A 22770-nucleotide genomic window follows, 5' to 3' on the forward strand; every position below is an offset into this window, starting at 1 on the left:
TCTCTTTGAAAACTGAAAAAGTTCATTTTGCTGTGAAGACTGACTTCAAACAATTCATGATAGGGATAGGAAAGTTAAATGATTTTTGTCTTGCCTTTTTTCCAAACACAGGAACTTCACATGCGAACTAGTTGAACTCAACGCAAGGCTACATTGTCACCAAGGTTGGCATGTGGTTCACATTCTGCTAGTGTGCTGTCTGGGGTTATTTGAACACTGTGCTGTCTATTGCTCTTTTTTCTTTTTTAAGTTTGTGCTTTTATTTATGCTCACCTCTTAAAATGGCAAGATCTTGTAAAGAAAGTCATCACTCAGAAAGTGAAGAATTACATTTTCTGAAATGCTTATTTGGGTGTGTTCACACTAAAACCGTCTTACAATATATCGTTAATAATGCATTTTCATTTTAACCTTATATATATATATATATATATATATATATATATATATAAGTGAAAATGTCTGTGTGTTTGTCTATCTGTGTACATTTCCCTACTAAATAACTCTGTAAATTTTTGGTCTACGGACTTGAAATTTGACATATGGGGTATTGAGATTTGAGAAAATCTTTTTAATCAGATTTCGGCCATAAATTTTCCTGTTAAGAGGTCAAAGTTCAATGATTTGACCTTTGAGAACTCTACTAAACTCCTCTGCCAATTTTAGGTATAAACACTTGAAATTTTAGATATAGGTTACTTGGACATGGATCTAACTTTATAATTTGATTTGAGCCCAAAACAATAAACGCTAAGGGGTCAAAGTTTAAAAAAAAAATTGATCTCTGCGGTCTCTATGAAATTACTCAGCCAATTTTTGGTCTAAACATTTGAAATTTTACATAGTGTATTCAGACATAGGGCAAGCTTTTTAATCGGTTTTTGGCTGAAAAGTTGGCTGCCAAGGGATCAAAGTTAAAAAAATTTGACCTTTGCAGTGTCTAGCAAACTATCAAGCCAGTTTTGGGTTTAAACATTTGAAATTTTACATGAAGTGTATTCAGACATGCAGCAAGCTTTTTAATTAGTTTTTTTGAGTGAAAATTTGGCTAGCAAGAGGTCAAAGTTTACAGAGTTGATCTTTGCAGACTCTACCAAACTCCTCTGCCAATTTTGGGTCTAAACACTTGAAATTTTAAATGTAGGGTACTTGGACATGGGTCAAACATTTTAATTTAAATGTTAAGAGGTCAAAATTGGGGTCAAAGTTTTAAAAAATTTGACATCTGCAGTCTCTATCAACTTTTCTCTATAGTAGTTAAGGAAACCTAATATATAGAAAGGCATTATCGTACATATTCACACTTTTTAATATATACATATGCACATAAAGTTATGAACAGTACATAAAAGCTGGCTGGAACTGCTAGTATATATATATATATATATATATATATATATATATTAGTGATGGAACAGTTTCAATACAATTACCGCTTCTGTTCTAAATTTCTGATTTCGATACAAATACCAATTCTGATTCTTTTAAAATTTCTAAATGTTTAGCTATACAGTATTTTTTTTCGGATTACTGTAAAAAAAAAAAAATGTAATATGTGCATATATTTTTGCAAATGTAAAACACTAGATTTTAGTTTCAATATCTATTTATCATTAGTAGCAGCGATGGAAAATTAAGTTTGTTTAAAACTTAATGTAAAAGATAAAACTTATGTAAAAGATACTTAAAACCGTTTGAATTATGCAAATGCCCTCAGTAGTTCAAAAGTTATGAGAATTTTAAGTGCCAAAATTTATGCTTTTCTGTGGACATTTTTCTTTAGAAAAGTGGGCTAAATTACGGACCTCAACATTTCAGGAAATTCGGTAATTTCGTCACCATTTATTTATTTTTCAAGCTATTCTCATGAAGCTTGGTACTCTTATGTAAAATTGTGTGCTCTTTCTGAATATGCAGTCAAATCTGATGTATCTCTTTACAATAAGCCATGAATTCTAAATTAAGATGTACAAATTTTTTTTTTTTTTTTTTTTTAACTGGCGCATGGTATCATACAGTGGGTGTCTATTCAGGAACAAAACTAAGTATTATAGTGGTATTTAAATATAGCTTTATTGAGAATAGGCATTTTCCTGCCTCTTCACCAAATGAGAACTTAATCTGGGGTGTAGCCATTGAATGCCTAAAGAGCATTCATGGCCGGTATTTACTACTCCCCTCAAAGAAAAACCTTGAGTAGACATGAATTAATCTCAGAAATAAATCAAAGAAAGTTTTTCATATAGATTTTGGATTTCTGTAAAAGATGTAAATGCCCATAGTTGATCAGAACTTATGCATTTTGGCACCAGTCCAATTTTCAATTTTGTAAATCCTCTCTATCTAGCCCAAAATATACCCCTATTTTCTAAGATGCAACCATAAATCGTACTCTACATGAATCTTTGATGTAGCTTTCATAGTACCAGGATACCAGGAATCCTGATAAGCAACAACTATATATTCACAAGTTGATGGTAACTTTTGTCATTTCTATTCTGTTGTTTTACTGAAAATTAAACTATGTAAACAAAGAAATGAAATGGTAATTTTTTATCTTGTTTGCACCTTAACATTTGAAATGATTACTTTTATAGGTTTTATGTTATGCTGAAAACGAATATTGCATTTAAATTTCTGCAAATAAGTAGTTTTCAGGATATTCAGCAATATTATTTCTTATGTTATCGCTGGTGGCCATCTTGGTACGCACAAACGTAACCCTGAGAAACTATGTGCAAATGCACATACCAAGATGGCCACCAGCAATAACATAAGAAATGACACTGCTTAATATCCGGAAAGCTACTTATTTGCAGAAAATTTAAATGCGATATTCGTTTTCAGCATACCCAAAAACCTTGAAAGGTAGTTATTTTAAAGAAAAATGCTATGGTGGAAACAAGGTAAAAATTTACAAAATACATCACAATGAAATTCTTTATCGAACTGCCTAATTATTATTATTATTTAGATATCCTCAATAAAAAAAAACGGGTTTGTTTTACAGATTCAAAAAATGGTCTTGACAAGGAGTTACAAATAAATACAAGTTTCATGATATATTTTATTTAATTAATAGGTGAAAGTACAGAATAGTTAACAAAACACCCTTCCTTCCCCATGTTAAGAATGGGTTTCTAAATAATGTTATTATTTCAGCGTGGTAGCATAAGGGCACAAGTACCTTTTATTTGTTATATATTTGTTTTTTGCTTTTTTTTACCCTAAAAAACACAATTCTACCTTAAGTACAAGTAAGAAGTTATAAACACAATGATAACAGAAACGCATGTACTTAGTACATTTTGTTGTGTTTTAACGCTTTTAGTACATGTGTACTAAAAGTGTTAAAAACAACAAAATAGTATTGTTTGGAAATCAAATTTGAAAAACTTGAAAATAATTTTTTTAAATTGACAAACTCAGAATAAAAAATGAAACTGATTTTTCTGCTTTCGTTTTGAAAGCAGAAAAAAGTTTTTTTTTATTTTTAAGAGAATACAAACGAAACTTGTTAATGCGCTCACTTTGGTCAGCGCATTAACGCATAGCAAGCCGTTTTCCTCGTGAAGTGGATTTGAATTTCTATAAAAGATAACATTTTAAAGAAATTTCCGCACAATTAATAATTATCAAATATTTACGTATTATACATGAAAGTAATTCTGAAACTATTATCGATATGAAAATGGATGATATATACTGATTTATCTTATCAATTTTGAAGTATTCTTCATCAACTTTGCTTGGTTGTAACTTTGCTTTCTGTGGTTGTAAAAATATAAATCAAAGTCCAGTAGAGATGGACTTCTATGCTTATATAGCCTGTAAAATTTCAGCTATATCCAATCAAATTTCACCCCACGCATGTGTATCCAAACGTAACATATGAAACGTAAACATTGAAACAACAGTTTCCCTTTTTGCTGTTGTCATTTTTTACCGTTTTTCATTTTTAACTTGGAGCATAAAAACATTGAATGCATAAAAGAAAAATAAATTAACATCATTGGAATGCTTATTCTATTCTCTTTCCATCAATATAATTCTTTTAAAAATTGACCCACAAATAAAAAAGATGTGACTTTTTGAAGCACATTAGGTATGTAATATTGCCGATGTCCACGAAAATACAGCATACACTTGTAATGCTACTATAATGCGCATGTTACAGACGATCAGAAAAACATCAGTACTGTCAGTTTCAAATCCAACACAAAAGGGACCAATCTCTGATCACCTATGCTAGACTCTCTGCAACCTCTATATCTCTTACTGGAAATATTATCCTACATGCTGTGTAAGATTCTGCATTGTTTACAATTCTTGATGCTATTTTATTTTTATTTATGCTTTAATTTTCATTTTGCAGATATGTGTGCTTGAATAGAATGTATTTATACTTTTATTTCCTTAAGCAATAAATTTACTCAGCTTAGTTCCCGACAGCCCCTTAACTATAAACTTACGGTTTCAGAGAAGCTGTTTCAAAAAAAAAAAAAAAAAAAAAACTATTTTCAAAAGTGACTAAATACTAACATTAAAACAAACACACACACACACACATATACACACACACACACACACATGAGAAAAAACAGTTTGAATAAAAAATAATAAAAAAAGAGCAGGGGAGAGTAAAGAAGTAAAAAAAAAAAATGAAAACATAATTAAAATACTATTGAGAACTGTAAACAAAATCCTCTGCAGCTTGTGGGACATCATTTCTAGCGAGACGGATATAAACAGAGGCTGATGAGTCCAATAGATTCTCTTTTGTTGGATTTGAAACTGATGGTATCAATATGTTTTCCTGATCTTCTGTAACACATAAATATTACACTCTTATATTGATTTTTCTTTATAATTGAGCACTCTGCTCAGATTTTCTTTCAAAAAATTTATATTGATATGATGAAGGAATCAAATTTAAATTCATCCATAACCGATTTTGACATCTTTAATCTGTTATATAAAGTTGGTATTTTTTCATCCTACTATATTTATTATATTTTGGAGTTTTCACAACTAATTGTTAACTATTGGATCAATAGCTTATAACACTGCTTGTTTCTCTATTTGGCGATTTTATGTTTACATTTTGGCCCATATTTAAGGAATTTGTTTTCATAATAAACTACTGGAGGGGAGGGAGGCGTTGCCCGGTCGTAAAATACACTTAAATATGATTTTTTAAAAAAAGAGACCTGGGTGCTATCAGCCAAAAGCGAAACCGAAAGAAAAATTTTGTAAGCAAAAAAGAAAAAAACATTTTTGTACAAATCAGAGATATATGAATTTTCAAGAAGGGCTTTCATCTCCTGTTTATTCCCATTGCATAAAACTAAATTAAATATATCCCATATTATGCCTAGCAGGTGTGTTCCAAAATTTATACATGGCTTCCTGACCTAAAATGCGCCAAACATTGATGTTATTGTTTTTTTCTTTTTTCTTTGCAAAGCTCAACGATGTTCTACCAAGTCAAAACCAACAATTTTCCTCTACAAAACAACCAAACCAAACACCATGAATAAATATTTGATGTGTAAAAAACTTTTTCCAAAAGTACTGGATTTGGCATTAAATAACCCAAAAAGGGTTGATATGCCATAAAACAAAATAGCCAAACCAAAATTCATAATCTAATATATAAACGGCTATATGTCTGTTTATCTGTCTATTTGTCTCCATATTTTCAAACTCTATCTCTTCCAAAACTAAAAGTCGCAGAGCAGCGCTGCAAGCCTCAAATGACTGGAGTTTTTACGGAACATTCTTTTATGGGTCTTTTAGCCAGTTAAAATGGGTCAAAATTGAAACAATCGTTAAACATTTTGTACATTCATCTTTTCATCTTTATCTTTAATTTTTAAACGGTTTATATGCGTGTCACGTTGGCACAGTGGTAACGTCACCAGCTTTGTATGCTATGGTTTCGGTTTCGATTCCAACTGATGGCACCTAAATACTTCTTTTTTTTTTTTTTTTTTTTTTTTTATACTTTTGAGATCATGATAATAATAATATATACAAAATCTGGACATGTTAAAACATCATATTTAAGCATATCTTACGCCCAGGCAAAGGCCCCTCCCCCACTAGTGATTAATTAGTTTAGGTGTGAATCTTATATGTACAATATATATATATAAAATCAAATACTTTTGCATGCAAAATCTGATCCCGCATTTTGCTAATTCCTACCCTCTAATGAGAAGGAAAGTATTTCTTCGAAACTCTGCGGATTAAGGACTATCCACTTATCTAGTGTTTCCTTTTCAGATTAAATATGTTTTTAACTCATTTCAAAGTGTTTTTTAATATATTTTATTAACTGTTTGCTCGTGTATATATATATATATATATATATATATATATATATATATATACTGAGAGAGGATTAGAGAAATATTGAAGGAGTCTTATCAAGATATAAAAAGCTCAACATATAATGTGAAACATAACCATATAAAGAAAAAAATTATAGACAAGATAAAATATGCATTGGTGTATATGAATTTATTTGTCAGATCAATAAGAGAAGGGTTATAAATGCTCTGTATACCTAGTCATTTCAAAGCAGAAGAGGAGAAAGGAGCTAGATTGCAACTATAGGGAAAAGTGACATCTAGTGTAAGGTGTCACTTTTTCCTGTATCTGTAACCTAGCTCCCCTTTCTTCTGATGATGAAAAGCATTAGGCTTTGAAATACGTCGGTATAAAGAGCATTTATAACCACGCTCTCCTCTAGATGTTTTTCTGTACTCAACTGACAAATAAATTCATGTACACCAGTACATATTTTATCTTGTCTATAATTTTTTTTTATACAGGGTGACCCAAAAAAACGGGCCCCAACTCTAATTAGGCCCCGTTTCTTAGTGTTTTGTCCGAATGAAATGAAACTTTGGTCGTAACTAGTTTATTATATTCAAAAGATCACATCAAAACACTAGGGTCTTTGGCCTTTTTTCTCCGTTGACTGTAAAATGCCCAGAAAAACAATTGAATGTCCTCTGTTTTTTGGGGGGGTTCACTCTGTGTATATATGTATATATATATATATATATATATATATATATATATATATATATATTAGTCTAAAGAAGCTTTGAGTATTTTTTTAAAAATGCTGTTTAAATTCCTAGGGATATTAACTAAGTTCAACACATCACAGACTTATTGCTTGGAAATTCACAATTACAAAAATGAATTAAACCTTTTTAACAGTGAAAATCTTAATTCAAAATTTGTGGTGTGTATAAATTTTTTGTGTGTGACGACAACAAAATATAAAATATTTAGCTTCAATTCGCATAACTCAAATACAATGAGTGTCAAGGTAAGCTAATATGTCGGATGACTAATCAAAACAAGTAGGTGCAACAATATTGAGAGACCTAAGTTTTTCAAAACCTTTGTACAAACAAGTTTTTTATGTAAAATCCACAAGAAATATTTTGAATGTTTATTTAATAGTTTGTTTTTTTGTGCTCTGATAAATCTAGCCTTTTTTTATGTACTTCTGTTATATTGAAACTAACCATAAAAAACAGTTATGTTAAATAACGTATCCTAATATTCACTTATTTTATTTATTTCTCTATGGCTCTTTCCATAAGATTTTTTTATGCAAAAACAGAAAGAAAATATTGTTTACACAGTTGATGCCAAGAACTAACAAGTGAAGCATGCATGGTCCCCCGTGAATGCACAGTGAACGAGACATAAAAAATGACTAAGTTCAGCATTTGCCACCCCACCCCCATTTAGCCCCAAAAGTTCCCATGAAATGTCAAATCCTGGTAAAAATGAATTAATGGTGCAGTTTTAGGCCTAAACATATGTAAATTTGAGTTCTGCACCATACAAAAAAAGTCCATCTCTTGCCCCCCCCCATTTAGCGCCAAAAGTCCCCAAAGGCCTTAACATATTTAACTTTGAGTTCAGCACCATGCAAAACTGCTAAATGGAAATATACAAAAAAATTTGGACAAATATGGTAAAAAAGTCCCAAAAATGTAGTGTTTATATTAACCCTAAAAGAGCCCCTGGGGCACACCCAAGAGTTATTGTGAAGTATAGACAAACAAAATTATATAGAAATTAGTTAGTTACAACTTTTCAGAAAGTTTTATAAAAATCCAAGACATCAATTTTTTTTTGATAAGCTCAAAAGTGTCAATTTTAGCCATTTTAATCCAAAAGGCACCCCTATGAGGGCAATTGAAGTTTTCCCGGGAAATCCGTTCTGTTATTTCTTTTACTAATATCATGTTTAATGTTTGTGCAAAATTTAAAAAAATTCCAAGGCATAATTATTGAGAAAAGTGTGGACAGACGAACAGACAAGGGTGAATTAACAGGTCCACCCTCCTTTTGTTGTGGGACCAAGAACTATGACTCTGTCCTTTTGCTGAAAGGAATTAAGTAAGCATGGGTATGTGTTGACTGTCAATAATCCTTTCTGTGTTGGGAGCTCTATATCAGCAAATGGTTGTAAGAGAGTGTAAGCATTTTTGGCATCATAGCTAGAACAAATATACTTTAACCAAAATTTAAAATTGCTTGTCAATCTTCTATAAAAGCGAAAATGTATGAGAAAGGCTTTTTTCCAACGGATTCTCGAGGCCGTCCCTTATTTTAAAAACTTTTTATATCACATCTAAATGATAATATCTATGACTTAACAATGGTGGTCGCCTCTCTATTTAATTTGCCCAACTTTGAAACGTTAAATATTCGTCATTTTCAGATTGGCGCGTGTAGATTCGTCTTTTTTGTATAAGAAAAGCGAAACTGGATTCGAACTAGATGTAAACGTCACCGTTAACTATCCCGCAGTAAAACGATTTGACCTCATGTTTTACAAATTTTAAATATATTTTTTATTCTTAACGCTGGGGAATCATTAGTTAGATTAGGATCCACAGAGTGAGTGAGGTATTGTGGTAAATGTTGCCAGTCAAGAGTAAAGGCTCCAAAGTCATTATTGTCTCATTTGTTAAATAGTCACAAAGACCCTGCACCCACCCCCTCCCCAATTTCTTATAGGGCCTTGTGCCTAATTTTGTTGTAGGTGACTTTGCTTTTTACACAATTTTATTATTGTTTAAGTTGTAACTTTTCTAGCAATAAAATATATATAAATATATATATATATATATATATATATATATATATATATATGTATATAACGATTTGACCTCATTAAAAACTGCAATGTTTGACATTCACTTTTTAATCGCTCCTACATTGACTGTCGCTGTAGCTCAGGTGTTCAGGCTCAGCTTATGGGCCTCAAGGCTCCGGGTTTGAGCTGACCTGTCACCCCCCCCCTTATTTTTATCGTTTTTTTTTTTTATATTTAAACAGTGTTAAGTTTCCTTTTGGTTCTTCTTTACCCCCCCCCCCCACAAATGCACACCTACAAACACCTGGGCAATGCCGGGTACCCCCCGTTAGTCTAGTCTATGATATATAAAAGCGAAAATGTATGTATGTATGTTCGCTTTTTGTGTATGTCCGCAAAAGGATTTTTTTTTTGGTAGCTTCTCGAGGCTGTCGCTCATTTTTAAAACTTTTTATATAATTTTTTTTTTTTTTTTACACAGTAATCACCACTTATCAAGCCCGGAAGCCACTCTGGGATAAGGGTTATTGCAAGTACATTACGTTAGTGTGGAGATTTGATGAAGTGTTTACTTAAGGAGGCGGTTCATTAGGAATTTGTTAACATTGGACTTGAACACATCCAAGTTGTAGTCCGGTGGGAAGCAGGCAGACGGAACAGAGTTCCACAGGTGTGCAGTTCTAAGAAAGAAGCTTTTTTCATGGAATCCGCGTTTTGATTTAGGCACAGATAAAGAGTGGGGGAAATTTTTCACAGTGGATTCAGCTAGACGGGTGTTTTTCGTTAAAGATTGGCGAGGAGGGACCAGAGATTGGAGTTCAGATGAGCACCTGCCATGGAAATAACGATAAAACAAGGATAGGCTCGCAACGTCTCTTCTGTGGGAGAGAGGTTGCAGGGTAGAGAAAAGGGCATCCCCTACTAAGCCACGAAGTGTATTTTGTACTCTGTCAAGGCAGGATAGGCTGTTTTTAGCAGCTCCTGCCCAGATGTGGCAACAGTATTCCATCCTTGGACGTATCACGTCGAAATCATAATATCTACGAGTTACAAACAGGGGTCGCGTGTGTATTTAATTTGCCCGACTTTCAAAAGCTAAATATTCAACATTTTTCGATCGGCGCGTGTAGATTCGCCTTTTTCGTATAATAAAAGCGAAACTAATACGAAGGTTGTTGCATGGTTCCCAGCGCGATTTGCCAGGAATGTCCAAAAGCAATCAGCTTTGATCAATGCGTTTTTTTCCTTATATCAGACAATTGCTATTCAATTTGGACAATCCCCTTTCAATGGGGAGCTGGTTTCCCCCCTCCCATCATCTTGGGGAAGCCCAAACTGACCCGCAGTAAATGGAAAAACGATCCCGCAGTGAAACAAGTAAACAAACGCCAAAAAACTGCTTCATCATCGTAACGCTCCCGCAATGACCCTATTAAGCGTCCACCTGTCAATCAAACCTCCTTGACTTGACTCACTTTAATCGCTCTTACATTAACATTGTCACCGTAGCGCAGGTGTTTAGGCTCAGTCTATAGGCCTCAAGGCTCCGGGTTCAAGCCTACATGCCCCCCTACCCCCATCTTTTTTTTTTTTTTTTAATCACTATCGTTAAGTTTCCTTTTTGTTCTGATTTGCCCCCCCCCAACACACACACACCTACAAATACCTGGGCAATGCCGGGTACCCCCCCCCCCCCGCTAGTATTTAATAAAACGTATCCTGTGAAGAGGAGGGGGTGTCTGATTTGTCTAATGGATGCCATTACAGCTTATGGGATTTACTTATACGGAGTTTACATTTTGTCTGATTTGTTGTCGTTTATACATTAATACTGCTGAGGAAAGGTATGAGCCCATAATTTTTCCCCTGTTATGAATAAAATAACAACTTCTGTTGATTTAATTGTATACAATGAATCATAATAGCTATCGTTTCAACATTAAAAAGAAAAAAACATAAGCCTGACAACGCAAGTTGAAGTCTGTCAGTATGTCAAACTTGACAAACTTATCAAGGTCATATAAAATGCAAGGGGGTTCCATTGGCTACAGTATAGATTAAGTAGTGAGTCTATTATGAACAGGACAGAAGTTATTGTCAAAACATAGCGTTCATCATTGGCCGGGATATCCCAAAATTAAATTGGTTCTAAGTAAGCTCAATACCAGTATTCTGAGTAAGCAAGAGTTATAGACAATGTATAGAATAAAAATGAGAGAATTAAACTACTGTGAGAGAAGGTGAAGATAGTCGAAAGGAAGTTAGTAAAAAAATAGGTTACTTTGAGTTATTTGTAAATTATAACTAATTAGAACAATTAAAATGAAAGTGTTGTTTTTTTAACATAACTCAGTCCTCAAACTAAGAAATACTTTAGCATGTATTTTGTGTGATTAAAATCTGGAAAAAAAATTAGCAAAATGTTGATTAAAACTACTTGTTTGAATGAATTGGAAACATAACTTTTTTGGATATCAGAATTTGAAAAATTTGTGTCTATTTTCTGATGCCAAAAAATATTTTTTTTTAATTTATTTTTTTTTTCTAACTTATTTTTTATTGCTGGTACTAATAACTATTGCTATGACAACAGCATATTCTTTTTATTGTTTGTACGCTCGAGTATATGTCCGACACAGATACAATTAATCAACCGAGAACCACATCACTCTACATAAAAACATAAAATATCAATGGATATATAACTGAGAATCAAAACAAAAAGAATATGCTGTTGTCATAGCCCTACTAATGACACAATAACAACTATTTATTGATTTTAAACTCCCAGTAAAACTAAAATCACTTTCCCTCCTAAGTGTATTTCATGTTTGTGAAAATATATGTGCATATTACAAAAGTTTTTATGATAATACAAAAAAAAAACCTATAACTAAATATTTACAAATTTAGAACTGAAACAGTATTGGGAAAAAATTTCAATGAATTTCAGAATTGGGAAAAAATTTCAATGAATTTCAGAATTGGGAAAAAATTTCAATGAATTTCAGAATTGGGAAAAAATTTCAATGAATCATCCTTTCAATAATTGTAAGCTAATAACATACTATTTGCGCAATTAGTTATCTCAAATTTAAATTTTTATATAAAGAAATAGATTAATATTTTGGTATAAAAAGTGTCTGTTGAACATTATATTAATGGTAGCATTAGAGATTTTAAAAGTTTAGAACAGAATCTGTAAAAATATTGGAATCGTTCTATCATATATATATATATATATATATAAATACACACACATGCCAATGGGACCTGTAGAAATTCCATAGTTGTATCCTTCGTCTGTTGTATATTGCTACCATGCTTAAAATATTTCCATTTTGACTTTCAGTGCAAACTCGAACCCTATGATATTGTACTATCTATGGACAGAACAGAGACTGCACTTCGTTTCTAGCTTACTTTCATGTTCAGCTCAGCAGGGACATCAGATAAAAAAAATTTTTAATTTACATTTTTTTGCATTGTTTCTAGTGATCTCATCTTTTAAAAGAAAAAAAGGAAGGAAGGTGATGTCTGCAAACAAGGAATTATATATATATAGCAATTAATCTACACAGAATTTTCTGCATTTCATCCTTGTAAGGACTCGTTAGGCTTCATGCATGGAAATAATGTTACCACATGTTTTTATATACGTGGTATTAAGTTTGCCTGCTAACCAATCCGATACAGTGGGAAAACTTAATAGCACATATAGATATAAAAACATGCAATAACATTTCTATGCATTTTAGCCTGGTGAGTCCTTACAAGGATAAAATGCAAAAAATTCTGTGTAGCTTAATTGCCATGTATATTTTCATAACTTTCTACTAGCTCTATTCACATATTGAGCACTGAAGTAAATGTTGAAAATTGATATATAAAATATATATACTAATAAAATTTTATGTGTGTATATGTGTATGTATATATATATATATATATATAGAGAGAGAGAGAGAGAGAGAAAGGCAGGGAGATAAATAATTGTTTAGTATATTGTTAAAGGTTCTTGGGAGGTTTTTTTTTTTTTTTTTTTTTTAACCTGATTCACTCCTGACCGGGTGGGGGGATGGGGATGATACAACATACACACGTTTTGAAGAAGACCTTTTTCTGAAGAAATGATGTAAATAATCTAGAGAATCGTAGTATCCAACGATGGCACTATCGATCGGTGATCAATAATAAATTTCCTATTGATTACTGATCGAGTCCCAATATATCTGACTATTGAAGACTGCTTGAAATCTCTGTTGTGACCCATTTCATAGCAGTTGTTCAGTCTGCTTCATTCCTCATCAAAAAAAAAAAAAACATGAATACTTGTACTACAGAAATAGATGTTCATTATTCTATTTCATACATGTATAAGAGAATAACTTGTGTTTTGCTATATATATATAGCTCATAAAATTACACAGGGTTTCATGCCTTTGAGAGACAATTCAGGGTAGTTTAGATGTCAAGATAAGGAATAATATTCCTGTACTCTTCATGGTAAAATAATCCCTGTTTTTATTTTAGTTCTAAATATTTTATTTTTTTAAATTCTATCATTCATTTGGTAGCTTCCTTCAGTCTTGACAGACTATAGATACCCACTGTGAGGGTGTCTGTGCATGGAATTTTTGTAGCAAGAGTTGCGCAATCACCAACCACACTTCTCCTGAGTTGGCATTATTAAATACCAATGGCAAGTAGAGGTTCAGGACGACTGGAAACAATGCCAAGATAAGCAGAGAGCACATATAGTGCCTAGAATTCCCAAATGGTCACCCATCTGGTACTAGCCAGGCTCAACGTTGCTTAACTTTGGTGATCTGATGAGAACCGATGTATCAATGTGATCATGACATATATATACACACACATACAAACAAGGGTCATTCCAAAAGTAAGACCCCTATTTTTTAACTGAAATCTGAAGCATTGAAGAGCTACGAAGACGGAAGCGGTACCATTAAAATGAGCTACTTTTTGGTGCTCCAAAATTTATTTTTCTATATAGTCACTACCATTCTCAATGCACTTTTGATGCCTCAGTCATGAAAGTCTGGAGTGTGCTTTGTCACTCAAATCTCTGTCGCCACTCTAAAATCGACGAACCCATCTCCTGTATTGACATCAACTGTATTGGCTTCATAAACGTTCAACAGGTGCCGGTGAATGTTGATAGATTAATTTTCTTTCTTAATGACACATCTTTGTCTGATTCATGTCCATGACGGGTTGCTTTCTTGAAGTCTCACACTGTCAATATCTGCAACAGAGAGATGAAACTTTCAAGTTACGAATGCATAAATTTAATCATCATATCAATGCAATTTGCAATCCTCTCTGATCCATTCAGGCGGAATAAAAAATAGGAGGAATTAATTTTTGGATGTCCTTTGTAATATACATGTTATGTTTTATGTTATATGTAACCATTTTTTTTTTCTATTTTATCTTTGAAAGAAATATATAAAATAAAATGTATATGCCTAATACAAGGGACGGCTGATAAGTTATACCTCTGATCCACTTCTTATAGAAGTAGAGCAATGAAACTTGACACAGTTACTAGTCTTTCTCTAAATAGGAACCACCTAGAGTTACGCATTTCTCATATTGTTCAATTAAGCTTTGGAGACTGTTTTTGTAAGACACCACAGGTTGGTTTCTTGTCCACAACATGACTTTGGAAGTCAAGGCTGCATCATCTGGGAAATGTTTTGTTTTCAAAAAGAGCTTCATGGCTAGAAAAAAAAGTGAATGTCAGGGGGTACAAGGTCAGGAGAGGAAGGGGTAATGGATGGGGGACGATTTCAAAGCCATATGCCCATGCTTCTGATCTGGTGACTCGTTTTGGACAGAAGCATTATAGAAGTCTTATAGGACTAGCCTGGGTACCTGGGTGTTTGGAGGTGTGTGTTGAGCAACAAAAAAGAAAACAAAAAAGAATGCTAGTAGGCAGGCAGGCTTGAACCTGTACCACAAAGGTGGAAAAGAACATGAAAAAAAAAAGTGACACCTTTGCCGTAGCATCCATCACCAAACCAGAAGTGGCAAAGGTCTAAATTAAGACTAGTCCATCGAAAAGGGAAGATGACTTTCAAAAATATCGGTGGAAAAAGCAACCCTTCCTTGTAGAAAAGTGTCCAGTTGAGGGTGAAGGAATTAATGTTTTTAACCAATTTTTCGATCTTTGTTGTCCGAAGGGTCGAGCTTTAAAATGATCCAATCTCGTGAAAATCTGTCGCCTCTGTCGAAAGTTTTAGACATACATACATACATACATATATTTAAACAGACAGGTGAGATTTATATTATAGATAACTTTGCTAATCTTGCCCCACCTTTTGATTTTTATAGCTTCTTTTAATTTCCTCAAAAGTGAAGTATGATAGACTCCTGCCATTGTGGTACTCTTTGCCAGGAATCTGTCATCATTACTCTCTCTTCATCTCAGAAAACTGTGAGCATGACCTTTGCTTCTTTGGAGATGGTGAGTCTAAATACTTCTACTGGGTTGACTGGGCTTTGGTCTCTGGATCTTAATAGTAGACGCAGGTTTCATCCTGTATAATCAGTTTTTTGAAAAAAATTTGACTCATCTTTTTGGCATATCTAGAAATTCATCCTTAGACACTCAACGTGTTCTTGCGTCTGGAAAAGTTGCAGCAACCGGGCATCTGGCAGACACCTTATGCATGTGCAAATGGTCATCAACAGATCCTGTACTAATCTTGATCTGTTGGACTATTTGGTGAATAGTTATGCATCGATCTTCCAAAATGGCAGCCCCAACTTGACTGACAGATGCCTCATCAATGGCAGAGTGAAAGGGGGTGTGCAGATCTAGGAGCTGTTTCCAGATTTCCAGCTATCTTTGAATTCACAATGTCAACGTTTTACAAGGTCATATGATGGGGTATCATTACCATACATTTCTTTCATTTTATCAAGTCCTGTGTGGTGTGTGTGTGTCCTTTCAAATTAAAAAAAAAAACAACAACAGATCACTGCGCAACACTCAACAGGCTCCATTTCACACCTGACTCAGTTCAAGCAAGTGTAAATCAAAAACCACAATTAATTCAGAGCTGTAATTTTGTCACATAACTCATAGAGATATAAATCATTGCACATATCATACAACTGGAAGTGGGTTAGGAGCATTACTTATTGATCATTTTTTCATATATATATATATATATATATATCATTGATTGAGCTCAGGTTAGATTTTGTAACAAGGGAGGGGATGAATTGGCAAAGCCACTTAAATATAAAAAAATAAGACCAAATGCAAAATTAATCTCTTTTTGCTTGCTATATCACCTCCCCACCTATCTTTCTTCAGGTACAGATTAAATAATATTACTACTTGTGGCGACATTTCGTTTTGTTTATAATGGATTAAATCCCAATGTTTTCATACTATTGCTGTCGATAAACAGAGAAAGAAATGATAGATGGCATTTAAAATAAGTGGCGGATCACACATGCCGTGAAAGGGTGAGAGTTATAGATAGAACCTTAGTAAGAGAACAGTCACTTGCTGACCTCATTAGAACAATTAAAACAGAGCTTGTTTCAAAACATAACCCAAAGTGAAAAATTTTTTTAACATGTACTTTATGTGTTTAAAATATATATAGGTTAAAAAAAAACCTTAGGAAAACAAACATTGATTGATTCAGCTTTAGAATCCTAAAATATTACAAGAAACAAATAAGCAAAACTAGCCTAGATTGTAACCGTAGAGACGAAAGCAACTGCCAATTAAGTGATAAGTATCTCATCACGGCGATAGTTTACTAAGATGCAACCAAAGATATTAACAACAACAAAAAATCAAAAATCGATATTTTTCTTCACCTTAGGTAATATTTTTTGCCCCACCCCCAACAAAAAGAGGGTGGACCTGTAAATTCACTCTTGTTCGTTTGTCTGCCAGCATTTTTCTCAATAACTACGTGTTGGAATTTTTTTAGCTTTTGCACAAACATTAAACATGATATGAGTAAAAATGTAACAAAACAAATTTTCCAGGAAAACTCCGATTGCTACCTCATATGGGTGCCTTTTGGGTAAAAATGGCTAAAATTGACACTTTTGTGCTTATTAAAAAAAAAAAAAAAAAGTGATGCCTTGGATTTTTATAGAACTTTCTGAAAAGTTGTAACTAACTGATTTTTTATATAATTTTGTTTGTTTATACTTCTCGATAACTCTTGAGTGTGCCCCAGGGGCTCTTTTAGGGTTAATAAAAACACTCCATTTTTGGAACTATTTTACCATATTTGTCCAAAATTTTCTGTGTATGTCTATTTAGCAGTTTTGCATGGTGCCGAACTCAAATTTACATATGTTAAAGCCTTTTTTTATGCCTCATTCACTCGGGGGGGGGGGGCGTGCATGCTTCATTTGTTTAAATAGATTTTATTTTGATGTGAATAAAAAAAAAATGATATAAAACAAAAGCAATTCATGTAAGTTTTGACTAATTTGTCAATTGAAACTCTTTCTTATTTGTATTCTTTGCTGTGATCATTTCAATAGTCTCACATGCTGAAGTAGGTAATCATCTCACAATCCTTTTTATTGTGTTGCCGGCTGATTACCATGAAAGATGTGTTATCTTTATCATATCAGGTTATTAAATCCACAAACTATCATCACTCACTGATTTGTGGGTCACTTCCAAACTTTAAGGACCTTTACTTAACATTTCCATACCTAGGTTGTCATGGAGATACAAAGGCCTCACACGACTCCTGTCATTCACCAACTGACTTGAGCCTTCGGTATGTCTTAAACATGACTCTATCCCTCCATTATCTAACGATGCTGATTAAATTCTGGTGATAAGCGTTTGATGAATAAAGTAGAAAGCATATGTATTCGTTGTGAATTCTTTTTTACATTTATGTCTCTTTGCTATGAAAGTCAATAACTTTACGAAATTTTTTTCACTTTGTCTAAGTATGGTCCAGAAAAGATGAGAGAGGACAAGTTGCAAAGTTAGTGGGTACGATGGAGGCAAAGGTATAAGACTTTTTTTTTTTTTTAATAGAAATAATCACACTTAATCTATAATATAACTTTCACCTGTCTGTTTAAATGTATGTTTGTATTTCTCGCAAAAACTTTTGACAGAGGCGACGGATTTTCACAAGATCAGTATTGTTTTGAAGCTCGATCCTTCGGACGACAAATATTGAAAAATTGGCCAAAAATATTAATTCCTTCACCCTTAACTGGGCACTTTTTTTTACAGGTAGGGGTCACTTTTTCCGCCGATATTTTCAAAAGTCATTGCCTCTTTTCCATTATCTAGCCTTAATTTAAATCTACGTCACTTCCGGTTTGGTGATGGGTGCAACAGCTAACGTGTTACATAATTTTTTTTTTGGGGGGGGGGGATCGAGCCTGCCTGTTTACTACAACTTTTTTTGTTTTGGTCAACACACCTACAAACACCCGGGCAACGCCGTGCACTCAGACTAGTAAAAACTAATAAAAAATGACATAAAAACTCGTTTTTTAAAAATTTATGTAAAAAAAAAAAAAAAGCTATGCAGATGTAATTACTAAGATTATGTTTATAACTTATCAATTTAAAACTTCAACAAAAGCACAGATTTGGGTCTAAAATATTTTTAAAAAGCAGCAAATTTTTTTTTTTTTTCTCAATTAAAGGAAATTTAACTATTTTAATCATTGTTGCAAATAAATAATCATGAGAATTCAACTCTTATCTAGTGTTTGACTGCACTGGCCTTTTACCAAACTCACATGTATGCATTAAACATTTTGCAACTGATAAAAAACAATCATTTTATTTTTGATTCATGTAGAAAAAATATCTTTTAACCCATGTAGTTAAAAAAAGTTTAACTTTGTATAAATGTATGTAACACTTTTTTGTTCCCCCGACAAAAGGAGGGTGGACCTGTAAATTCACCCTTGTCCGTTCGTCCGTCCGCACTTTTCTCAATAACTACGCCTTGGAATATTTTGAAATTTTGCACAAACATTAAATATAAGTAAAAAAGTCACAGAATGGATTTTCCGGGGAAACTCTGGTTGCGGCCCTCCCCCAGGGGTACCTTTTGGGTTAAAATGACTAAAATTGACACTTTAGTGCTTATTAAAAAAAAATTGATGCCTTAGATTTTTATAAAACTTTCTGAAAAGTTGTAACTGATTTCTATATAATTTTGTTTGTCTATACTTGATTGTGCTCCAGGGGCTCTTTTAGGGCAGTTTTGCATGGTGCTAAACTCCGATTTAAATATGTTAAGGCCTTTGGGAACTTTTGCGGCTTAAATGTTGGGGGTGGGGGGACAAATGATGGACTTAGTCATTTCTCTTTTTGCATGGTGCAGAACTCAAATTTACATGTTAAAGCCTAAAACTGCATTGTTTATTCATTTTCACCAGGATTTGACGTTCTTTGGGGACTTTTGGGGCTGAATGGGGAGGGGGGTAAATGCTGAACTTAGTCATTTTTTTTTTTATGCCTCGTTCACTGTGCACTCACTGGGGACCATGCATGCTTCACTTGTTTTTTTTTGTTTTTTTTTATTTGTGGAGCATTTTTTAAAACCATATTTAAAATATCTATTTATACATGACACCATTTATTTTTTATGGATGCATGTTGTAAATTTTATAGAATTGTTGCTTTCTTTTAATCCATATTATCCAAATTCTACTTTTTTTTATTTTTCCAGTATCTTGCAAATTTTCTTTTTTTTTTTTAAATCCTGCAATTAATTTTTTTTTTTTTTATATTCGACTTTGTCCTTTTAGAAACTTTTAAAAGCTTTAATTAATTTTCATTAATTTTGAAAATCCATTGTTCATTTTTTTTTTTTTTTTTTTTTTATCCCTTTTGTCAGGAACACGAGATAATTTGCCCAGCACGGATGGTTCCATGTGATCTTTGCAAAGAAGACGTTATGAGAGAAAAGGTAACACATTTTTCTATGAATAAATTAATGTTTTGGTTCTTGTTCAGAATTCTTCCTATATTTAAAAAAAAAAAAAAAAAAAAAGCAAATGAAGAAAAATCTGTATGATGCACCTACCCATGACAAAACAAAAATATTATATTCTAAAAATCACGTAAATTGATCAAGTCGTTTTTTTTTAAATCAAATTTTGAAGTAACCAAAAAGAAATCTGTCATGCCCGCCCGCTATTTTAAAAAACAGTCAAGAAGCAAGGGGAGATAATTAAACAATAATATAAACTCAGAAGATTTATGTTGTAATGCCTAAAAATCCTCATTAATTGCTTAAAAATGATTTTCCTTATAAAATAAAACTATTTTATCAATTTACACAAGTTCTGGAATATGATATTTTTGTTTTGTCACGGGTACATCATACATATTTTTCCCTATTTTTGTTTTTTTAATATAGGTGACATTTTGGACAAGAACCGGTTTCTGTCTACATTCTTTATTGAATGCTAAAAATTTAATAAAATTTTAGTTTATCTAAAACAGGTTCTCCACTTATTTTATCCCCTGGCCTTCAATTTGCTATGTATCAGAATGTCCTAAGATTATCTGACTCAAAAAGTGTGTTTTATATGAGATGCATAAAATTGTTGAACATTTTATATTCTTCTATGCTAATAAATTACAATGAATAAATAAATGTTGTCAGATGTTATTTATTGTGTTTCCATGTAATGTATGTTTCATACTATATACAATCTTCTGACATATTTTTTATATATTTTTATTTGGGGGGGGGGCTATTTTTGCAGCTTTTGTTAGAGTTAGACAATATAACGATTTCAATTTCAGTATTGGTTTCATTTTTTCCCGTCATGCCTTTGATTTCATTTTTCTCATTGAATTATGTCATTATTTCAATAAGGATTAGTCATAGTTAGTTCTGTTATCTTATTTAGGTAGTTAACTGTTGAAATACAACTTTGTGTGATTCATTTTTGAGAGCTGCTTTAAATAGTAGTCATGAGATTTCACAAAAGATTTTATGAGGATTAAAACTTTAAACTTTTATTTTGTTTTGATTTTTTTTTCTTTTCATCCTCCTCTCCTTATTTCGGCATGTTTTTTGAAGGAGAGGGAGGGTTGTACCTAAAAATGTGGAGAAATGCGTGACTTACCTGGATAGACCACATGCGGGTCGGTCACCGAAAATAAATAAAAAGAAACAAAAGAAACGGTCAAGACTCGTATTTATAGAGTAGTGATCACGTGAGTTAGGAGAATATGCAAATAGAGGTGAACGATTTTGCCATATAAAAAGCCTGTGTTGTTAAGAGGAGGAGCAGACTGTTGGCAGAAGTCAGTGCTGTCAGACGTGCTTTAGAGTTTTGTTATTATATGCTGTGCTCGACAGTTGGGAGAGAGAGAAGAGGAGGAACCTAGAATACATTCTGCAGATACTTGACTTTGTGTTGGTTTTAAGCTATTTCGGCGCTTGGTGTGCGGTGACTAACAATGGACAGATTCGACATTCGCTTAATACCCGAGTTCGACGGATCTACCACTGGACCGGCTGTCGTCGAATGGATTGAAAAGGCAGAGAAAATCTGTAAACTGTGCAAAATTAAAGAACCAGCCACAGTTATCCCTTTGAGGCTAACCGGAGGGGCCTATGCAGTCTACCAACAACTTGGGGATGAACCAGACTGGGATGAAATCAAGCAGAGCCTGTATACAGCGTTTGGTACAGATCCATTTGTTGCATGGCAACAGTTCACGAGCCGGACACTTCAACCTAAGGAAACAGTCGACGTGTACCTAGCCGACCTGCGAAAATTATCTGTACCGTTTGATGGGGTCAACGATAAAATATTAAGCTGTGCTTTTTTGGTAGGCCTACCCGAGGAGGTCAGTAAACTGTTGCGGGCATCATCAAGAATCGATGAATTGTCAACTGATGAGTTATTGGCCCGAGCTCGAAACATCTGTAAGGAACAAGAACCAATTGCAGCAGCAGCTCGTTTTCGACATGGAGGCAATGTGGACTCTCTTCCAGATAGTAATAAGCATGCCACCCCAGTGTGCTATAAATGTGGGGAGGCCAATCATTTTGCTAAAGAGTGCCGGAGTGATAGGAGAGGTGTATATCCACAATCAAAGAGACCAGTGCAATGCTATCGCTGCAATAAGTTTGGGCACATATCTCGCAACTGTTCGGGAAACGAAGTTGGGGGCAAGGTACTATCGCTACCCTTGCCCCCTGCCAACCAATAAACACAGGATTGCCTGTCATTAGCGTTAAACTTGATGATGTGCAGTGTTCAGCACTTATAGACACGGGGTGTTCCCGGTCTATAGTTAGTGCCCATTGCTGTCCGGTGTGGCGGAGGAACCCAGTCGGCGTTATGACCATCAATGGCTTATCACGGGTATGTTGTGGTGAAGGGACAGTCACAATCTGTACTGAGAAGGGTGACACAGCTAAAGTTGACGTTCTGATGATGCAGGAGAAACCCCTTGGCTACGACATGTTGCTTGGAATTGATGCAATACAAGCACTAGGAGGCGTTACAATCACAGCAGCTAGAGGTATCAGGCTTGGAGAAGGGAAAGACGTCTGTGCAGCCATGTCGATTGAAGAAAAGGACTTCTGTGCTACATTTGA

General features: G+C 33.6%; 1 protein-coding gene across 1 annotated transcript in view; it reads left to right on the forward strand.

Annotated features, from left to right (window-relative positions):
- Positions 1–22770, forward strand: part of LOC145293254 (TNF receptor-associated factor 6-like) — a 188780-nt gene that overhangs the window by 159099 nt on the left and 6911 nt on the right. Inside the window, exon 6 of the mRNA XM_080139832.1 lies at positions 20041–20112. Within this exon, the coding sequence (XP_079995958.1) occupies positions 20041–20112 (72 nt within the window). The remainder of the gene's footprint in view (positions 1–20040; positions 20113–22770) is intronic.

Source organism: Euprymna scolopes, chromosome 14 (genome assembly GCF_053919585.1).
Source record: "Euprymna scolopes isolate OS-2025 chromosome 14, ASM5391958v1, whole genome shotgun sequence".
Classification (NCBI taxonomy): Eukaryota; Metazoa; Mollusca; class Cephalopoda; order Sepiida; family Sepiolidae; genus Euprymna; species Euprymna scolopes.